The sequence below is a fragment of the Vipera ursinii genome (assembly GCF_947247035.1).
Source record: "Vipera ursinii genome assembly, chromosome: 2".
NCBI classification, from domain to species: Eukaryota; Metazoa; Chordata; class Lepidosauria; order Squamata; family Viperidae; genus Vipera; species Vipera ursinii.
In genome coordinates this window covers 278,469,056-278,488,595 of record NC_139513.1, presented here as the reverse complement: position 1 = coordinate 278,488,595, position 19,540 = coordinate 278,469,056, and the positions used below count along the sequence as shown (strand labels likewise).

General features: G+C 40.3%; 1 protein-coding gene across 2 annotated transcripts in view; it reads right to left on the bottom strand.

The window, feature by feature from the left end:
- CCBE1 (collagen and calcium binding EGF domains 1) overlaps positions 1-19,540 on the bottom strand; it is a 158,620-nt gene that overhangs the window by 22,120 nt on the left and 116,960 nt on the right. For both annotated transcript variants that reach the window (XM_083354806.1, XM_083354807.1), the window contains exons 3-5: positions 8,970-9,022; positions 4,107-4,241; positions 2,730-2,867 (exon numbers count right to left, since the gene is read on the bottom strand). In XM_083354806.1, coding sequence (XP_083210932.1) covers positions 2,730-2,867; positions 4,107-4,241; positions 8,970-9,022 — 326 coding nt within the window. The remainder of the gene's footprint in view (positions 1-2,729; positions 2,868-4,106; positions 4,242-8,969; positions 9,023-19,540) is intronic.

Below are 19,540 nucleotides of genomic sequence, written 5' to 3'. Positions count from 1 at the left end.
TTTTCACGTGCTTTCGAACTGCTAGGTTGGCAGAAGCTGGGACGAGTAACAGGCGCTCACTCTGTTACGCGGCACTTGGGATTCGACCCGCCCAACTGCCGACCTTCTGATCGACAAGCTCAGCGTCCTAACCCACAAAAAGAAAGTTGGATTTTAGCTTGGCAACTTTAAGATGAGTGGGCCTTCAACTCTCAGAATTTCCCAGTCATGCTGTCTTTCAGGTACATGGTAAAAGGCCTTAACCTGCATTGCTCACAACCTCAAATATCTCTTGTGATATAGGCTGTAACACATATATGGTGAATAAATTATTATTATTATTATTAAACATGAAACTGTCAACTGAACACTCAAATTGACTGGCACTAATGGTTGACACGGGTTGCTGCCAGCATCCTAGGTATCAACCAGGTATCTCCTTAAAATGTAAGATGTTCCGAGTAGCGCAGTTTTTTGTAGCTTTGCTGGAGTTATTGTAGGAAGCTGCAATTTCTTGATGTATTTTGCAAAGTTTTTGGACATTGTTCCCAGTGCCCCGATGACAAGGGGTATCACTGTTACACGTTTCATCCATAATCATGCAGTTTCGATGGCCAGGTCGCGGTATTTCATAATTTTTTCCAGTTCTTTTTCTTCGACTCTGGCATCTCCTGGTACAGTGATATCAATCAACTGTATGCTTTGGTTCTATGCTTTGGTGATATCTGGTGTGTTGTGTTCCAAATGGCGATCTGTCTGTATTTGGAAGTCCCACAAGATCTTCACCTTCTCATTCTCGACAACTTTTTCCACCCTAAGTTCCCACGACTTTTCAAAGACAGGCAAGTCATATTTTTTACACAATGCCCAGTGGATTAGTTTAGCAACTCGGTCATGTCTAGCTTTGTAATCAGTTTGTGCGATTTTGCTGCATCATTATTATTGTTATTGTTATTATTATTGTTATTATTATTATTATTATTATTATTATTGTTGTTGTTGTTGTTGTTGTTGTTGGAAGGGACCTTGGAGGTCATCTAGTCCAACCCCCTGCACAGGCAGGAAACCCTATACCATTTCAGACAAATGGCTGTCCAGTCTCTTCTTAAAAAATTCCAGTGTTGGAGCATTCACAGCTTTTGGAGGCAGGTTCCTCTACTGGTTAATTGTTCTAACTGTCAGGAAGTTTCTCCTTAGTTCTACGTTGCTTCTCTCTTTGGTTAGTTTCCATCCATTGTTTCTTGTCCTGCCTTCAGGTGCTTTGGAGAATAGCTTGACTCCCTCTTCTTTGTGGCAGCCCCGACATACTGGAATGCTATCATGTCACCCCTCATCCTTCTCTTCATTAAACTAGACATACTCTATTCCAGCAACCGTTCCTTATATGTTTTAGCATCCAGTCCCCCAATCATCTTTGTTGCTCTTCTCTGCACTCTTTCTAGAGTCTGAACATCTTTTTTACATTGTGGTGACCAAAACTGGATGCAGTATTCCAAGTGTGGCCTTACCAAGGCATTGTAAAGTGATATTAACACTTTGATTCTTTCCCTGGTATTGCAGCCTAGCACTGTGTTGGCTTTTTTGGCAGCTGCAGCACACTGCTGGCTCATATTTAAGTGATTGTCCACTAGGGCATAAATATGCAAAAACATACCACTTTTCCTAGGTCTTTAATATTTAATGCCTCTTACTGTTATTTTTTCATCTGTGTTTTTAAGTTTTTTATATTGTTTTGTTGGCCACCTCGATTGCTCACCCACCTGGGAGGGGTGGGGTAGGGATCTATCCAACGATCAATGAATCCTTATCAGAGGATCTAAGCAGAACATTTATTCATTGTAGTACTTGCTCTTTATTATGACTAGCAGAATCAGAGTAAAGTTGAAAAAATAAACAAATTAGAGGGACAATAGTTCAATGGCTTTGCATGTAAAAGTCCTAGTTAGCCTAGTTATAACGTCTAAATTGCAACCAGCAAGAATGAAGAATGCTGAATGACAAGGGCTCCCTACTTATATGGGCCAATATTATCTGCAAATTTGCACGATTTATGATTTTAAAGTTGTGCATTATTTTCTCTATTTTAGTGCAAGGTTTGCAGAAGAAATAGCAAAGAGACATTGTAGCTTTGCAATGAAAATAATCTGCAATTTTCAGAACTGGAAAATTTCAGTATAAGACTTTGGACAGTTAAATATTCATCTCCAAAATGTCAGCTAGAATCTATTTCTCTTTGATCATGCAACTTGCTAAGTAAAGTGTTGAAAGGGCTACAATACTTGACATGCATAAATACTAGATGGGACTAGAATTAAAGGGTGTGTTTTTTCGTCTCTCTTTGTTTCCAGGAGGTGTTTGTCTACACTTTTCTAACTGGATGTCCTCCAGATGTATTATCTTCTGTTCCTATAATCCATGGTAGATAGGGATGACTCATGATGACCACTGATTAACAGAACTTAAGTCCAACACATCTGGAGAGAATCAAGCTGTGGAAGGCAAGAACTGTTACTTTATAGTTAATCCCTCAAGAGCAGGGGTACAGAATTGTAGCTTTCTAACACTTGTTGAACTACTTCTCCCAACATCCTTTGCATGGGTCATGTTGGTAAAGAATATTAATGATGATCTTAATAAAATATTATTTGAAGCATGGTCATCTGGCCTGAAGCTTACATGAAATTTACCTGAACAACTTTTATGTCCAGAAAGAACTGGTCTAGTATAATTTAGATGACTTGATACAATACCTTTATCTCCTTTGGTGCATACTTTCCCATCATCTTCACGTATGTATCCTTCGTGACATTCACACCGATAGCTACCAAGAGTATTTACACAGATGTGAGGGCAGAGAGTCTCACTGCTTGTGGCACACTCATCAACATCTGAAAGGAAACATATGTAAGCATTGAGGAAATGAAATGATCAAAAATAAATATAACCTACTGTATGTATAACTTTGTGTTCATTGTACTGGATTTGGAGGGAGTCCATATAGCTCAGAACATATGTTCTAAATAGGAAAGTCCTGGGTTGTTTTCCACTATGGGTTTATCTAATCAGGTATCCTTACGAAAGAATTTATAACTGATTTTGGGGAAGGCAGTTTGGAAGGGAGGAAGGAAGGAGGAAGTGATTTAGGAGGGACTTGGAAAAGCAATCCACAATTAAGACATTGAAAGAAGCATGATAAAGAAATTCCAAATAACCTCAACTTGATTTTATTTAATATAAGATGGGACAGAGAGAAACTTAGGTATGCTTTTAAGATTCTATTACTCTATTCTTCAACAATAAAATAACATTTCTGGAATTCCTGCGGTGTCTGTTTCTTGACCTGGGCAAGCATATTGTCATTGAATACATCTGAAGGTTATCAAGTTGGAGAAAACTGTAATATATAATAGGAATGTTCATTTTTTGAAAATGATAGAAAAGAGGTGCTTTCGAATGCACAGTATTGCAACCTCAGTGGGTAGATAGCAATACATGCCCAATTTTGCATGTATATTTGTGAAACCGCAATCCAAAATGCCAGAACATTTGAAAAAGAACAGGAAATTCCAAAAGTAATCATGTTCCCGACACAAGCCTTTTATTTTCAACTGAAAACAAATAGGCAAGGAGAAATTGTGCTGAGTTTTCATCTGATAAACAAGATCTCAAGAATAGAGAGAGCTCAGGATGTTCTTACTGAAAGGCCAAAGGACAAAACGGCATCTAATAGAAAGGGGAGAGGTGGCATCTCTCCAATTCCACATAGAGAACTGAGCTAGACTGACAGCTGGATTTTATTTTGATGCTATGATGTGATAAACCTACTTTATGCACCAGAGGTAATAGACTCATTTACAGAATGCAGAACACAACCCACAGCACACTGTCCTACAACACAGGGACTTCAGTAAGACTTCCCAGACATATCTGCAGTAGTTGCCTCACACTATCGTTTGACAGAATTTATTCTATCTTTTGACAGAACTTCTGAATTTCCCTATTCAGAAAGGTATAAAGTTAAGACAGCTAAGTTCACACTCACCTGTATGGAAATGCATGAGAACAGCATCTACATTATTACAAAACTAAGTGCTGTTTGTATTTTAACTGCAGTTCTTTGCACCCACCTAAGCAATAGGGTTTTTCTCGGTTTCTGTGTCTCTCACGATCATACCGATAACCAGGGTAGCACGTACATAAGACTCGACCAAAGTTGTCGGTGCACTGCTGTTCACAAGGAGCATCTGCACAAACATCATAGTCTAAAGAGAGAATATGACTGAAGTTAGTAGCTGTCCTAAAGTGCAGGAGCAGTGGAATGTTAATCTATGAGTTAACTTTATGTGGGTTAGGACGCTGAACTTGTCGATCGGAAGGTCGGCAGTTTGGCGGGTTGAATCCCGAGTGCCGCGTAGCAGAGTGAGCGCCTGTTACTCGTCCCAGCTTCTGCCCACCTAGCAGTTCGAAAGCACGTAAAAATGCAAGTAGAAAAATAGGGACCACTACGGTGGGAAGGTAACAGCGTTCCGTGCTAGTCATGCCGGCCACATGACCACGGAGACGTCCTCGGACAAGCGCTGGCTCTTCGGCTTTGAAACGGAGATGAGCACCGGCCCCTAGAGTCGGAAACGACTAGCATGCATGTGCGGGGGAACCTTTACCTTTAGTCAAAGTTACTCATCATGGAGGAGTAGCAAACCACTGCCCTTGCTAACTACATTTGATAAAGAACTATGTAACTAAACAGAAAAAAAACGGTACTATTTTTCAGTTGCATCCTGTTTTTTTGAAGAAAATTTCTGAAGAAGTTATCTTTCAAGAATTTATCTGTATGAAAGTCATGTGCATACGTAAAAATGGAAAATTGTGAGCTGCAGAAGATCAAATAATTGCATCTGACTTAGTCAAAAGATCAACCTGGAAATTCTGATCATGGAATAAATTCTGAACCAGAGTAAAATAAACTGGGAGACAATTCAAAAGCAGTGTACCAATCTCCTTAAAGAGGAAATTGTTAAATCAGCATCCTCCTCCTCAGCCGTTCAGTTGTGTCCAACTCTTAGCCACTCTGTGGATCAGCACGCTTCATGCCCCTCTGTCTTGCATTGCCTCCTTCAGATCCATCATGGTCATCCCAGTCTCATCCTTTTTAATGTCCAGCCAGCAGTTACTAGGGTAGCCCCTTCTCCTTTTTCTACCGATCACTCCCAGCATGATTGACTTTTCAAGTGAGTCAGCTCTCAGCCTCTGTGTGGCAATTTTTGGTGAGGTGTTAAATCAGAAAGTACTATTAAGTTACTCGAAGAAGCTTGGAATGCTTAATATAAAATGGCAAGGCAAGGCAAGACATATATGGATACACCAAAGATGGGACTAGATGATATAGTGAAGTGGTGGCCTCATGACACTAGAGCCATGCAGATAACAACTATCCTCATTCATAATAGTTCACCTTAAAGGAACCAGAAAATAACCAAAGAAATGTCCAAATAATGTAACTTATTAAAGGTGTAGTTGGTGATTTGTAACATGTCACAATAGTTGGAAAGCAGCCGAAGTGGTCTTGATCCTACAATGGGCTGACTTGGGCTGAGAATAAATGAATGACTGAATGAATGAATGAATGTATTGATGGTTGTGAGACAACTCATCATGTTGTTGACATGCTGTTATATGACTGCACAGTCTCCTCCAATTGTGCACTATCCATAAGCACAATTGGAGTTTTATAGTTCAATAAGAATTAACTTAAAAACACAAAATAGTCCTGTATACCAGGAATTAGTTATTAGAAGCAGTGATGTTCCTGCACTTTTGCACAGTTTCTTGTACGGTAATAAAATAAATTCATTGCTGCTTGCAAGGACAGGAAATCTTCAGAGCATACTGTTGTAATTATGTGTAGCATGCAAGACATAACTAAATAGAAAGGAGGAAGAATCATCATTGATAGGCCATTAAGTACTTCCAAAAATGTCTAGTTCATACCAAAATTGATTGAAATTTGGGGCATCTTTCTTTCCTCAGCCATCAGGAATAGTTGCAGAAATTTGGAAGAATTAACAATATTTTCCATTGAGGATTATAAGCCCATTTTCTCATTTATCTCACAAAATGGTTATTTTGACCTGTGCATCCAAACCTGATTTGAAATCACAAACTACATGTGGTTTCCAACTGGCTACTTTTATGATAAGTGTGTAAGTGGATGATGTAATATGCTGAATCTATTTGAATTATAACCACAGTTTCTCAGTTGGTTCAAAGCTTTTACCAATTTCAAAAGTCAGTATAGAATGTATAGTCCCAAGGATTTTCTCAGTGCTGACAACAGAGCTAAGAAAAGAGAAATCATTTCATGAGTTTGATCATCTACCAAGTTCTGTTATCACAGTTTTGCCCCAATACACTATCAGGTTTGTGCCTGGCTGCCAAAATTCCCAAAACATTGAACCATTACTAAGCTAGAACATCTGCTGATGCTACATCTACCACAAAAATAAGGTGAGTCCTTTAATTAATTTCACAAAGTTGGTTCCCAACAGGAAGAGCATGTCAGATTTATTCATTGTCTTAACAACTGCCTGCCAGAGTTGAGAATGCATGACCTATAAAACACACTCTTATGTGTACATTCTATGTGTGTAAATGTTTAATAAAGAATGAGTCATAGGTTGAACTCCTTTATCTAATAAGGTAAATCTAATAAGGTTTCCCCGCACATGCGTGCTAGTCGTTTCCAACTCTAGGGGCCGGTGCTCATCTCCGTTTCAAAGCTGAAGAGCCAGCACTTGTCCGAGGACGTCTCCGTGGTCATGTGGCCAGCATCACTAGACACCAAAGGCGCACGGAACGCTGTTACCTTCCCACCGTACTGGTCCCTATTTTTCTACTTGCATTTTTACGTGCTTTCGAACTGCTAGGTTGGCAGAAGCTGGGACAAGTAACAGGCGCTCACTCCGTTATGCGGCACTTGGGATTCGACCCGCCAAACTGCCGACCTTCTGATCGACAAGCTCAGCGTCCTAACCCACTGAGCCACCGCGTCCCCTTCCTTAATCTAATATATATATTTAAAATGAAAATGCTGTTATACCCCAAAAGGCCCCGTTTCCCAAGACATAATGAACATCGAGCAAGATTTCAGCCATTTCTTTTCATCATGTCTCCTGGGTAGAGCGAGTCCACACAGCAAAATGAGCAGAACCTGTAGCAAGACCCACATTCAGATTTATGCAGTCATGAAGCTGATGGGAAAACTGTAAGTCTGCCACAGTGGGTAGGTAAAATTTGGTCTAACTTGTTTTTTAAACAGAACTTTCCAATATTATATTTTTCCCAAAAAAGAAAAGAAAAGAAATGGAAAGAACAGAGCTGTCGACATGAAATAGCCAGGGTAAAGTGGTATGGTGAAGACATGTGAGGCTTTGCTATAGGGGGAAGCAGCCCGGGTCAGTTAGCACTGGACCCAGGGTCTACGAGCAAGTACTGCGTCAACAGAAGACAGGCTCTGTTATTGCTGTGCATTTATTCCTAAGAGAAAGGGAAGTTGTTCCATTAGAATCTATTTATTTATTTAATTCAATTTATATACCGCCCTTTTCCCGAAGGACTCAGGGCGGTTTACAGGGCAAAATTAAAACAATACAATATAAAAATTAAAATAAAATTAAATCAATAGTCCCAAAATTTAAAATTAGAATTTAAAAACCTTAAAACCCCTCAGTCCAGGCCAGCTAACTCAAAAAGCCAGGTTTTTAGGTCCCGGCGAAACGAACGAAGGTGGGGGGCGATCCGGAGTTCCACCGGCAATTGATTCCATATTATTAATTGATTTTATGAATACAGGTAGTCCTGCTGGCTCAGGAATTCTGGGAGTTGAAGTCCACAAGTCATAAAAGAGCCAAGGTTGCCTACCCCTGTCTTAGAGTTACAGCTGTAATGGAGCCTGTATTGCTCCACTACCACAAGCAGATCATGGGATACTTCAGGGGGTGGGGGAGAACTTGGAAGGTCCAAGGCAAGTGGGCCTGGGCCTGCACTAGGCCTCCCAGGATCTCCCCCACCCTGAGGACCACCCCATGCTCCACAACAACCCACACATTCGATTAACAAATACATCGGGGAGAACAGGAATGGCTGGTCGTTACCTGAGGCAGTATATATTAACGCTTGTCCTGACTTCTGACCCTAACGGGCAGGCTCCATTATGGCCTTAACTCAAGGACCTGGATATTAAAATAGCATCCTTCTAGCATCTCAGGCCCACCTTGATTCTTCTCTTGCTGGGGTTGTTTTTTTTTTTTTGAGAAACAAAGGAACCCCTTGCTGAGTCACTGCACCAACAAAACATCAACATCACCTCTTGAAGTTACAGAGAAATGGCGGCTGTTTGGCTACAGGAAGGAGAAATCTCAGAAACAAAATCCCAGGCTCCATGAGTTTTACTGCCCAGAGGCAGGGCTGCACAACCCTCTTTGAAGCCTCTCTTCTGAAGAGGAGCTGAGCTAATAATTAATGGACTCAGCTTGGAAGCTTCTCAGGTCTATCCCATCCTGTGGGGTGCAGTGCTGATGTCAGGCTGGGGGTCCTGTGTGTGGAAGGGTCTGAGTTAAGGAAAGAAATATGGTGCGTACAGATTTACGTCCAGCTGGATTCAGTATCTTCAGAATTGGGAGAGGGCCTAAATTGAATTTGTCATTTCCTTCCACATGTCATCTCTCACTATACAGTCTTTATGACTTCAGTGTTAGCTATGACTACCCCCGCCCTGCTTTTCTAAAAGGTTTTTTGATAAACAAATTAAGATATCGCGAAAGCGGACCAAATTCTTCCACGTTTGAATAATATAAAGCTGGGAGACATCACAGGGAATTCTGGTTCATCACCATGCCTATCAAATAAATATTCAATCTTATTTTTATTCTTTAGCAAGGGAAGATAGAGCCATGGAAGGGATAAACGTGATAAAGAAACATTTAATTACATACCTTCGGGAATGCATTGTCCAAGAACAAACTTATAACCTTTACAGCACTTTTTCCTGGAAGACAAAAAATAAGGGGGGGGGGCGGGGTTGGTGATGGAATCAGTAAATTAAGAATCCTATTCTTCACATAAAATGAAAGGACTGGAAGGTGTCATAAAAATTCCTCAAAATTTCCACTTGCCCTAATTCTACAAACTTACACCTAATGAGTCTACTGTCCTAAGTTCTTCAATCTGTGATCACAAAGAGCAAATCATAGTCCTTTTATGTGTATACAAGTATCTTTCATGTACAGGTAGTCCTCGACGTACGACCACAATTGAGCCCAAAATTTATGTTTCTAAGTGAGACATTTATTAAGTCAGTTTTGCCCCATTCTACAACCTTTCTTGCCACAGTTGTGAAGTGAATCATTGTAGTTGTTAAGTTAGTAATACAGTTGTGAAGTGAATCTGGCTTCCCCCTTGACTTTGTCTGTCAGAAGTTCACAAAAGCTGTTTGCATGCCCCAGTGTCAAGGCAACTGTCACAAATATGAATCAGTTGCCAAGCATCCAAATTTTGATCATATGGTTGTAGGTATGAAAAAGTCCTATCACTTTTTTCAGCGCCGTAACTTTGAATGGTCACTAAGTCAAGGACTATCTGTACTTGAAGAGCACAATTATTATTATTTTTTTAAAATTCCATTTATATCCCGCCCTTCTCCGAAGACTCAGGGTGGCTTACAAGCTTAGCAGTAGCCTTCATTCTATGTATATGCCTGCTTATTAGGGCTTTCACACACACCCCAAGTGGCATTATTACAAAGTCAGCTTAATTGCCCCCAACAATCTGGGTCCTCATTTTACCTACCTCGGAAGGATGGAAGGCTGAGTCAACCTTGAGCCTGGTGGGACTCGAACCTGCACTAATTGCAGGCAGCTGGTGTTACTTAAGGAGGCATTGGCCCACTGCTCCACCAAGGCTCTTATTAGAGTCTCCCTCCCCAGTTTTCTATTCTTCTTAATGTCTATGGAGATTCTCAGTCATCTAGGTCATGGTTGTCCCAAAGGTGCTTTTTTCACGAGGCAAGTGGACTTGTTTTTTCTTTGAAGGTATTTTGCTTCTCATTCAAGAAGCTTCTTTAGCTCTGACTGGATGGTGGGGGAGGAAAGGATTTTGCATTCTTTTGGTGAGTGGTTGAGGCCACCTGGAGGCTTATCTGTGTCCTCAGGGTCACCTGAGTAGTGCAAATGGGTGTGGAGCCTTCTTGGAACTGTTGAAAGGGCTGTGTTGTAGACTGGAGATAGATGTTCTCCTTAACTTCCGTCACCCTGCTCTTCTTCACTATCCTTTGAATCATTTTTACTTGATCTGAATTCTAGTTAAAATATGATGGCCAGAACTATACACAGACTGGAAGTATTTTCATTATTGGAAAGTTATGACCCAGACTAAAATTTCATTTGCTCTTTTTGCAGTTACATTACACTAGTGATTCATAGCTTATGATCGGTTGTAACTCCAAAATCGCTTTCAGATGTAGTATAGTGCTAAGAAGTAGGTATGGCTTATCTTAGACTGATGTATTTGATTTATTTTACATAAATGAATAACTGCCTTTATCTCTGTTCATTTTAATCTGGCATTCCCTGGCCAGTTTTTTTTTAATATTTGAGATTACTTTGAATATTATTTATGTCTTCCAAGGCATTAGCATTTATTTATTTGTGAAACTTACAGAATCACCCATCTTATATACCATAACCTTGGGCAGCTAACAACAGTATCAGAAAAACACAAAAAGATAAAACACTGGTCTACAACATCAACAGTGGACTATCCCAACAAGCACTGTTTTCCATCAATATAGTAAGCATTTCCCATTTGCTTCTTTCTCAATGCATAAAAATGAATACAAATTACGATGAGCTCAAGGCCAAAAACAGCAGATCTTCTATCACCCACTCATTCTCTTTTTCTCCTATTTTGTGGTGTTATGATAAATGAGCATTATTTGAATGTGTTTTTCTGGCCAACTGCAGATTTTTTTTTAAAAAAAATATTTATTAAATTTACACGCTGCCTATCTTGTTATCCAAAGCAGCTCAAAGCGACAAGTTTAACTAGTAGTAATATAATCTTAACAATCGCAGACCTTTTCATAGGTAAATAGCAATGATCCATTACTGAGTGCTCCCTGGGATAAAACTCCAGTGCAAAACAACACATCAAGTATGGTGGGAAGCAGCGCTAGTCACAAAAGGAGTCCCAGAAATGTGTGGTCACACTGAGGAAAAGAGAAATCCTGTGGTTGCTGCTGGAGCTAACAGAACGAATAACTCTGGAAACAGCCTGCTACTATTATTTTACTTTTTGACCCTAAGAAAAGTATGATTCTCAGATGGAGCATTAAAAATATGAATCCTGGCTGAAAAAGAAAGGTATACATACCATTGGTACTAAAAAAAAATGTGCCTGAAAATGTTTATGCATTTCCTCTAATGATTGTGAGTTGCTAGATTTATGACATTTACAGTATAAACGTAGTTCATATAGCAAGCGGTTGTACTGAAAGTGCAGTTGTCCAAAGGCCTAGGAGGGTAATCTGTCTGCCGTTGCCTGGCCTGGGAAATTACGTGATCTGTTAAGGCAGATCAGTGGAATCGTCAGCCTGTTAACTGAAGTCAAGATTTCAAGCAGGAATTTGTGAAGATTTGGGGCAGAGCTTCTTTTATACAGGCAGTTCTCAACTTATGACCACAACTGAGCCCAACGTTTTTGTTGCTAAGTGAGAATTTTGCCCTATTTTATGACCTTTCTTGCCACGGTTGTTAAGTGAATGATTGCGGTTGTTAAGTTAGTCACACGGTTGTTAAAGTGAACCTGGCTTCCCCATTGACTTTGCCAGTGAGAAGGTTGGAAAAACTGTTCACGTGAAAACTCAGGACACTGCAGCCGTCATAAAAAAGGAACCAGTTGCCAACCATCCAAATTTTGATCACTTGACCAACGGTTGTAACGTGAAAAACGGTCATAAGTAACTTTTTCAGTGCTGTTATAACTTTGAACAATCACTAAATGAACTGTTGTAAGTTGAGGACCACCTGTATAGGAACACCATTTATGCTACTATGTAGAACATACGGGAGCATAGTCAATTTTGGTTCTAAGGTTAATAATGTGAGTTAAAATGCCCCATCAGGCTTCTCGGACCCACTTGGTCTCTTGGAACTTAATTTGGCCATGCAGGCCATGCAGGTCATGCGTGCCTGGCTGAGGAATTCTGGGAGTTGAAGTCCACAAGTCATAAAAGGGCCAAGTTTGAAGACTCCTGCAATAAAGCATTGTTCCACCTTAAGTTATTTATAAAACTAAAAATGGAAGGATAAAAATAAATAAAATAAGGACAATACATAGCAAATTGGACAGCTAAACCCTAATACTAGCCCTGCCCCAACTGCCATGCCACCAAATACAATTGTTCGGAGAGCCCTGAACTCTGTAACTATGGAAGCTGCCCAAGGCCTCAATGTACAAATAGTTCTACATTTCAATAGATGCTCAAACCCTTCCTTTTGTAGGAAAGCCTAATAAAATCTCCTGAACATGATGAAAGATAATAGAAATCTGGCTAAATGGGGAAAAAAAACCAGTGTCAGAAAAAGTCAATGTTATCATTGAATGTCCATAATTTAAAGAAAGCAGAACATAAAACAGAAGAGATTAACAGCATAGTCTAACTCCCGTGGGGATTATTGAACATAACATGTGATCTTGCTTTTCTTGAGCAAGATTCTAAAAGATCTGAGAGTTTGCAACTAGCTCGAGATAGGAGCATGTTCCAGGAGAGTGAGAAGGGAGTCCATCTGTTTCTAATAATCTGCAATCCAAAGCAAGTGGTTTCATTTGCCAATTTCTATTTTGCCTGGCATATCTCTGAGCAGTGGTCTGTGGGGCATAGCAACCTTTGAAATTATATATTTTTATGCACCATTTCAAAACTGATAGGCATGGTATGCATTTTCTTCTGAATTAACGTTGAGAGCACGCTATACTCATTGCTTTATTAAATCTATATAGTTGAGAAAGCAAGAAAAAAGGATAGAGAAGAAAGGTTGTTTTATTGTTAATTCTTATATGGAGAGTCAGTTTGGTGTAGTGGTTAAAGGGTTTAGGACAACCCACCCTGTCTGACTTGCCCTGGCCAATGCCCCCGGTGGACTCGCCACAGCCAACTCGCCGCAAAACAACTTGCCATGGTCAACTTACCATAGGACAACTAGCCGTGGGACAATTCAATGTGGGATAACTCAAGAGAGGGACACTGAATTGCAATAGGTCTCATCTTGCTTTAGATTTGAATCCTTCTCAAGTTCTCAATGCTGGGGGGGGGGAACATGTAGTAACTTGACCTTCCTGTCCCTCTCTTGAGTTATCCCGTATTAAATTTCCTGCAGCGAGTTGGCTGTGAATTGTCCCGTGGCAAGTCAGCCATGGCAAGTCGGCTGTGGCAAGTCGGCTGTGGCGAGTTATCCCATTCCAATGGTAGGCATCAGGCTAGAAATATGAAGACCACCTAGATGATTTTCCTTGGGCCAGTCACTTTCTATTGGCCCTAGGAAGGATGTAATAGCAAACCACTTCTGAAAAACCTGCCAAGAAAACTGCAGGGACTTATCCAGTCAATCTCCAAAAATTGGACATGATTGAATGGAAGGAGAAAAAACAAACCTTATATCCTGCTTCAGCTATACTGTATGTCTCTAAACAGCATCCATTTAATTCCCTTCCTAGACGTCTTTAATTTCCAGTTCCCTTCAATATTATGTGATCATTGGGTATACTTGTCTAGACATCTCTGGCTGATTTTGAGGTTCCCCTGCTTTTTATGGCCTCGTATATTTCTCCTTTGGCAAATTTGGGATTCTCCTGAAGATGGTACTCCTATCCTGTCTTTGTAACTTGTATACAGGTCCCTGAAGAAATAACCAAAATAGATTTGTAGTAGGTAGGTAAGTAGATATAGATAGATAAAACAGGTAGATAAGACAGACGATAGATAGATAGATAGATAGATAGATAGATAGATAGATAGATAGATAGATGGATGGATGGATGGATGGATGGATGGATAGATAGATAGATAGATAGATAGATAGACAGACAGACAGACAGACAGACAGACAGACAGACAGACAGACAGACAGAGATACTAATCTCAGACTTTTTATCATTTTCCCCAGAAAGGACCCACAGTCCCTAGAAACAAAGGATACAACAATGATAAAAATAAAGTGATCTCAGAGCCCAGAAGTTGTCTTTAGTATACTTAGTATAAAGGTAAAGGTAAAGGTTCCCCCTGCACATGCGTGCTAGTCGTTTCCAACTCTAGGGGCCGGTGCTCATCTCCGTTTCAAAGCTGAAGAGCCAGCGCTTGTCCGAGGACGTCTCTGTGGTCATGTGGCCGGCATGACTAGACGCCAAAGGTGCATGGAATGCTGTTACCTTCCCACCGTAGTGGTCCCTATTTTTCTACTTGCATTTTTATGTGCTTTCAAACTGCTAGGTTGGCAGAAGCTGGGACGAGTAACAGGCGTTCACTGTTACGCGGCACTCGGGATTCAATCCGCCAAACTGCCGACCTTCTGATCGACAAGCTCAGTGTCCTAACCCACTGAGCCACCGCGTCCCTTATACTTAGTATACAAATATACTATTGATTCTGGCATGCTTCTTGAATGCAGACACTATTTCTCATTGATTTATTTAAAAGACAGAGGAGCAGCAAGACAATTCACAAATGGACTCATGTGCCTGAGAAAGCATGATATTACTCCATTTTTTCTTCAAAATGCAGACTATTTTGATCATCAAACAAAAATGGGGCAGAACACAGGCTGAACTGTAGGAGTCAAAACAGGAGAGAGAGAGAGAGAGAGAGAGAGAGAGAGAGAGAATGTGGACCTCTGAAAAGCTGTTATTAATTAACCACAGAATTCTATGCAAACCTATTCAAAAGCACTTGGGCTAGGATCAGCAGGAGGAGTGGAGGATATAGAACTATATACAATCAAATCTCTATTCAGTCATGAAGCTGACTGGATGCCTTTAAGTCTGTCACTACAGATAGGCAAGAATTTGGCTTGACTCCTACACAAACCTACACAACCAGAAGCAAGGTTTAAGCTTGTGGAGGTTTGGTTTCTAGAATGTTTTGCAGATGTGTTTAGAAAGATCGGATGCTGAAATAAGGTCTGACTCACCTTCTTTTGGCTTCTTAAATGGTAAAATGTAGACTCAACATTAAAATGAGTGGGACAATTATTTCTCCTGTTGTCTTAACAATGAAAGACCTTCAATGAGGCTGAATGAGTCAACAGATGCAAAAAAGAATGAGACTACACACAGAACATAATTAAAGTGCAAAAGGTGCTATGCCCCTTATTTAAAAAAGAAGGGGAATTCCCAGAGGGCAATGGGTCTGTCTATAGATGCTACATATAATGATTAGTATCCTCATAACTAACTTGCAGGTTTGGGAAAAAAGATACCATCAAAGTCTATTTAATATATCTTCAAGTCCTACTTGCGAATTTCCCCAAAACAAGAATGGCCACTTTACCAGTTCCTAAGTATTGCTTTTTATTATTACCTTAGAGCCATTTGGAGTTGTGTTGTTCTAAGAAACAAACAAAAGAAAAGTACTTTAACAAGTCTGCAAAGAAATTTTAAACCAAGAATGGATTGTCCACAAACAATTCAGAAAGATTTGACCAGCTTTTGTTGATCGTTAATTAGACCAACAGCAGTGACCAGGAGCTGTAAGGAAAGTCATGGGATGAGAAAGAATGAATCCTTTTAAACTTACTACTCTTGGAATAACTGGTGGCTTTGAGAGAGCTTGGGAAACTTTGCATCGGTCCATCCCTATCCAGATATGGGATAGGGTGGTGTTCCCACCCTTCCTCACTTGCAGAAAACTTGGATGTAAACTGTACTTCAATATAAGTGACTAGGCCAGGGGTAGGCAACCTCGGCTCTTTTATGACTCATGGACTCCAACTCCCAGAATTCCTGAGTCAGCATAGCTGACTCAGGAATTCTGGGAGTTGAAGTCCATGAGTCATAAAGGAGCCGAGGTTGCCTACCCCTGGACTATGCTATACATCTTCCAATGTATCTGAGGATACTAAGCAAGCTTAGAGGCAGAGGTATAGTGGAGACCTCTGGGCCCTAAGGCAGACCTCTCCAATAGGGTTGCTCTTGGTAAGAAAGCTCAGATGCCAAGTGTGGCTGTGGCTATGAAGGGCAGGCAGGGGAAAGGGAAGGGATGTGGGTCTCAGATGCCCACCAGTCTGAATATGGAAAAGTCTGCCTTCACAGGAGACTCAAAGTCACTCAAAGTTCTTCCTTCTATCACCCTTTCTCCTCTTCATCCCTTCAAAATACAGCCATGCATATATTTAAAACTCATGCCTGAGATGTTTTCTCAAATTAAATTTCTACTTTGGATTTAGATTTCTTTTACACGACCATTGATGTGGTTGTGGCTCTTCTTCCTGTTCTTCAAGGTTATTCTCACAGCCCATTACATCAAGTGTCCCGTTTATATGCCTTCTCTCTTAGGCATGCCATGGTGGGATTGCAATACTCTGAACAACCACTAGATGGCAGCAAGTGCTCTTTGTCACCACCTAGAGCAGGGGTGTCAAACTCACAACATCACGTGATGTATCGCAACATATCTCGACTTTTTTTCCATTGCCAGCAATGGGTGGGCGCGGTTTTGGCATGACGCATCTGGCCCACGGGCCGGCAGTTTAACACCCCTGACCTAGAGATATCTGAATTTTGCAGTTTAGGTGGTCATGCCTATATTCACTACGTAATCTTGTCCTTCACTAAGAAAAAGGAGGACCAGAATCAGGTTTCATAGAATTAGATGGGTTCTAAGTCCACATGCTTTGATTGTATTTGCACCACTACTAACATGCTGTGGGATCAACTGTGAACCATCTGAGCTTTGTCCTCCAATTCCTTCTTCTCCTGCCTCCATCCGTTCAACAGCATCCGCTCCCTTGTTGGTTTTGGCCAGTCTTGACCTCACCTGATCTCACCTTACTTTGCCTGTCAGTTGAAAGCAAAGTATGACTTATTCAGCTGACATTTTTTTATCCATACACAGATCCAAGAGTAAGGATATTGCTAATGGGTGAACGGATCCTATTGTAATTTGTAATTTTCCCACCAAATGAACTGGAAGAAGGCAGGGGCAAAAATCTTCTTTACTCTTGCCAAGAAAGCTACACAGATGTGAAGTCACCATGAGGTGGTCTCAGGTTAAAGGAGTTTTAAGCCTTGCCACAAATTAATGGATGTTCTATGAGATTTTGAAGTAATATATTTAAAATGGAAGTACAGCTGGCCCAAATGTGTTCTATTAATTCTCCAAAATGCGCACACAGAGAACTTTCCAAAAAGACTAAAAGGGGACATTTTTGCCAAGTGCTTTCAAACGGGGCCAGAATCGTTCCTTAAAATGATCCTACAGTGTCAATTCCAGGAGCTGTATCAGGAGTATCCTTTTTTCCCCCACATTACCCATAATTTTATGCATAAAGATATTTACCTGATTGTGGATTTGGGAATTTTATTTATATACAAAAACAGTTTATTTTGCTTATTGTGTTTCTTAAAGCACCCACCAAGCACCAAATTTTCTAGAACGAGCACATGGGTTACCACAACTGACTCCATTTTTAGCATGGTGTCTGGGGTAAGAGCATATGTATAATTAAGCACAAGTCTCAGTTAAAATCCTCCCCAATCCCACCATCTCCCCAGCACCAGCAATTCAGGAGAAAAAAAAATCAGCAAAGCTATTTAAAAAAAGGGGCAGCAGACTAACAGCTCTCAGCTGTAAGATGTGACCTTTAGAAATCAACAAGAAAAGATCCAAAGTATGTACAACACCCACCACTCTGCCACGCATATTCTACAGTTTCAAAGATTAAGCTGGAGTACAAATCCTTCTTAATGAAGTTAGGCTGTCTGAAAACGGTGAGGTAGTAGGGGTCGAGGAAAGGTTTTCCTTGTTTTGCAAACACTGGTCCTCATTAGCCGGCCTTTTAAAATGCATCTGTAAAGTTTTATCTTCTAAAAAAACAAAGGAAGGAGGAAAACAGTTCAAAGGGACTCAGGAAGGCCACCTAAATCCCCACCACCTCCAACTCTACACAGTGTAGTGTAAAGTGGAGAGCTTTTTTTTCATTATCAGAAGAGCATCTTGCTTACTGTCTGGAATGTAAGCAAATCTGAGCTGCTGCTGTGCAGTGACCTATATATGAACATTAGAATTGTTCATATAATCTGAAATCCTATTTTGCATTACTCCACACGAAACAGGAAGATCGCCTTGATTGGTTTCTCTGTTGTAGATGTGTTGTAGATGTTTTGTCCTTCTTCACCCTTCTGGCCAGGAGTTATGAAATTACCATACCTGGCTGGGAGAGGTAAGAGATGAAACCTATTTACCTAAGTTGGATTCCTCACCCAACTCTTACAACATTAATCTACCATGGTTTAGGAGCACCAAACTGGAAGAAGTGCCTTAAGGCATTTCTTACCCAAATCCTAAGGGTTTTCCTGATAATGCTTCTCCAATCCTGAAATGCAGCAAGAGCTGTCCTTCTTTGCATTCTTTGCATTCCTGGAAAGTCAGATATTTCTAGCTTTCTGGGCATTTAATATTTAATTAAGATAGTTAACAAAACCAATTATCCTCTAACAGAATTTTTAATACTAATTTCATTTCTGTTGTCTTGGTATTCAGGAATTATGAGCACTTATATGTACGTTGATATTTTAAGTTAAAAATTTTAAATTGCATTTTTAAAATGTTTTGGAAGCAGCACCAGGAAACCATCCTTTCAAAAGGCAGTTTAGATTTTTTTTAAAAAAACAAACAAACACTGGCTGTGAGTTTTAAAACACCCATTAAAATTAAGCCAAACATTTATAAAAATGGTGTAAACTCCCAGAACCCCAAGCAAAAAACATTTGCAAAAGCTGCTATTTCCATACAAACTTCAAAAGTAAAGGTGACCAATGCCTATTTTTTTTAGCAGCAAACTGCACATAAATCCCATTATTCTCCTGGTTAGAAGAAGTCTATATTTTGGACCCAGGGGCAGGAGCTTTTCCTCATTCTTGAACTCTTGAAGGCTTAGTTTGATTGCGTCAAGAGAGGTCACATTTCAAGAGCAACAAGGAAGATAATCTAGGAGTGCCTTGAAGTTAAATAACCAGCGTAATTCTAAATTGCAAGGTCTGACATGACCCCTGGCATTCTCACTGCCAATCATGTTTCCACAAGCAGTTTATCAAAATGACTGGTGGTGAAGTGGATTATTTGCAGTGACATTTTCTTGACAAAGCTTGCTGTCAGGCAAGAAGAGGCAAGCAAGAGTGGCTTTATTTCACCAAATTATACAATTACACTTTCAAAATGACAGGCTAGCAGGCTGGTTACGGTTTTTCCCAAACATCAAGCAATGCATTTTTGGGATGGTAGTCTTAAGCAACTGTA